Here is a 2,301-nt window from a genome sequence, read left to right as displayed (position 1 = left end):
CCAGGTCGTATGATAGCGTACACATCCAGAAAAACAAGGTGCGGCGATGCGTTCGGCTCGCCGCCGCGTCAGCGCCCACGCGCCGACCCGGCCCGGCCTGACCCTTGTTTTTTGTTTTTTTTTCAGTCACCGTCCGTCCGTCCTGGACTGCTCGGTTTCGTCCGTGCAGACTTTGCGCCCCGGTCCCTGCAGAGATGCTAATTTACAGCAGAAAGAAAATCAGGTGGCTTTCTTTCTTGGGGGAGGGGCTAGGCAAATTTATACTCGACGTGCTTTTAGTTTGTTGATGATGGCTATAAAATTCACCAGGTTGACTTGAAAACAAAAATATATTTGCTGGTCAGGCTGACTTTACTGGAATGATATTAAAACTAATGGTAGAGCTCCATGTGATATCTTTTATAATTTATTGTCTTGTTTGTTGCGGGGTGGAGACAGCTACAACGCATTGGGTTCGGCTCACCGCACAACAAATCGCCTGTCATAATATACTTTGCCATATACTATATTTTGAAGAACAGAGGTAGTCCAATATTTACACGCAGTCTATGAGCAGGTTTTTCACTGTCAAGATAACATTTATCTTTTAGTGTAAAAAAATTGGGTGCAAGCACGCCATTTTTACTAAGTAAAAAAGGGTCATTTGCCGGTTTTCGAACAACATACGATGTTCCCGATGGAGACATAGTATACACATCAGTTAAGTGGCAGAAAAGAAGATTGCTTTGGCATAATAAAATATAAAAAAGAAAGCAGTCCTCCTCCTCTCTCCGTCACCAACCGACGTACGTGAGAAATTCAGAATCGAGTACGCAGCAAGACCACAATAACACAAAACCCAAGGGAGCGACGTGCATAGACGGACGTTTTAGTTCGATTCCAGGGTCAACCTTGTCCCTGTACTCGTACGTACTGTCCTACACGTTGGGCGCCTACGTGGTCTATATATATGCATCTTCTTCCCTCGTCCCGTCGTCACCAAACACAAAACCATTTCATCCCGTATTCAAGAAACTGTGGATGGGATCAGGTCTCTCTCACAACCACCGGAGCAGCGTCGCGCCTCAGCAGCAGCCGTCGTCGGCCCGCGTCATCGCCGCCGACGGCTCGCTGACGGAGTTCGCCACCTCCGCCTCCTCCTCCTCCCCCGTCAGCGTCTCCGACGTCCTCGCCGCAGGCAATGCGGGCGGTTCGTTCTTCCTGTGCAATTCCGACGCGCTCTACTTCGACGAGGACGTGCCGGCGCTCGGCGGCGGCGAGCTGCTCCGTCCCGGCCAGATATACTTCGTGCTCCCCCAGGCGATGCTCGGCCGGCCGCTCTCGAGCGCCGACATGGCGGCCATGGCGGTGCGCGCGAGCGAGGCGCTGGCGACGAGAGCGCGGCCGCGTGGGCGCGGCGCCGGCATCAGGAAGGTGCGCGTCACGCCGGTGCACGCCGAGAGCGGGCGCGGCGACGTGGACGCCCAGGTCAACGCGAAGCTGAACGAGAGGACCCTCGGGGAGTACTCTGCGACGGCTTCGGGTGGTCCGGCGAGGACTGGCAAGAAGTCTGCCGTGGCCGCGTTTCCGCCGGCGAAGAAGGCGCTCAAGCCGCTCAGCACCATCCAAGAGGATGCGGAGTGACGAAATGCTCATAAGAACATCGCCAAATGGAAGGAAATCACACAAAAAAAAATGTGACAGGATTAATTTTTCTGTACATGTTTTTTCGTATTAACCATTTTTTTTTGGAACAGTGGTGTTGGTGAGGAAAATTCAAAAAAAAAAAGTAGATAAGAATGTCGTTTGCTTGATTTGGCACCGTACGTGTTTTTGGTAACGAAGGGAAATGAAATGTGGTCCCAGACATGATTTGTTCATACTTGTACTTTTTCTTAATCGTGTTGGGCTAATGGTCAAAGGCGTCGGCTTTAGATCATGTGATAATGTTCGGTTGACTATTGCGCATGTCTTCTTTTTTGTCACCGTTGTGATGGTCTAAGATTTTGTATGAGGGGGGTGAGAGAGGCTTTAGAAAGGGGAAAAGGTTGAAGCATTGAGCATCTCTCGCGGCAAAAATTCTGGTGAGTACGGATTAGCCATGTCAAAAACATCTTGTGGACTCGCAACTGACGGAGAAGGTCACTGGTCAGCCAAACGCCGGTGCTCATCGTCGGTGCACCAGGATGTGCACATGTTGTTATAACGATGAATATGGTTTGTACGCAACTCATCCACAAAGTCAAGATGGCCGAGTTGGTCTAAGGCGCCAGTTTCAGGTACTGGTCCGAAAGGGCGTGGGTTCAAATCCCACTCTTGACA

General features: G+C 51.0%; 1 protein-coding gene and 1 non-coding gene across 2 annotated transcripts; both read left to right on the top strand.

Moving 5' to 3' along the window:
* The first annotated feature begins 993 nt into the window (after positions 1-993).
* On the top strand, positions 994-1,911 carry LOC123412262. The gene has a single exon (XM_045105209.1). The coding sequence runs from the start codon at positions 1,021-1,023 to the stop codon at positions 1,621-1,623; it is 603 nt and encodes a 200-aa protein (XP_044961144.1). The 5' UTR covers positions 994-1,020; the 3' UTR covers positions 1,624-1,911.
* A 309-nt stretch (positions 1,912-2,220) lies between these two features.
* On the top strand, positions 2,221-2,301 carry TRNAL-CAG. Its single transcript has one exon. It is a non-coding gene; the product is annotated as a tRNA-Leu (tRNA).

Source organism: Hordeum vulgare, chromosome 7H, assembly GCF_904849725.1.
Source record: "Hordeum vulgare subsp. vulgare chromosome 7H, MorexV3_pseudomolecules_assembly, whole genome shotgun sequence".
Classification (NCBI taxonomy): domain Eukaryota; kingdom Viridiplantae; phylum Streptophyta; class Magnoliopsida; order Poales; family Poaceae; genus Hordeum; species Hordeum vulgare.
Note: the sequence above shows the minus strand (reverse complement) of the source record. Positions and strands in the feature narration are given on the sequence as shown.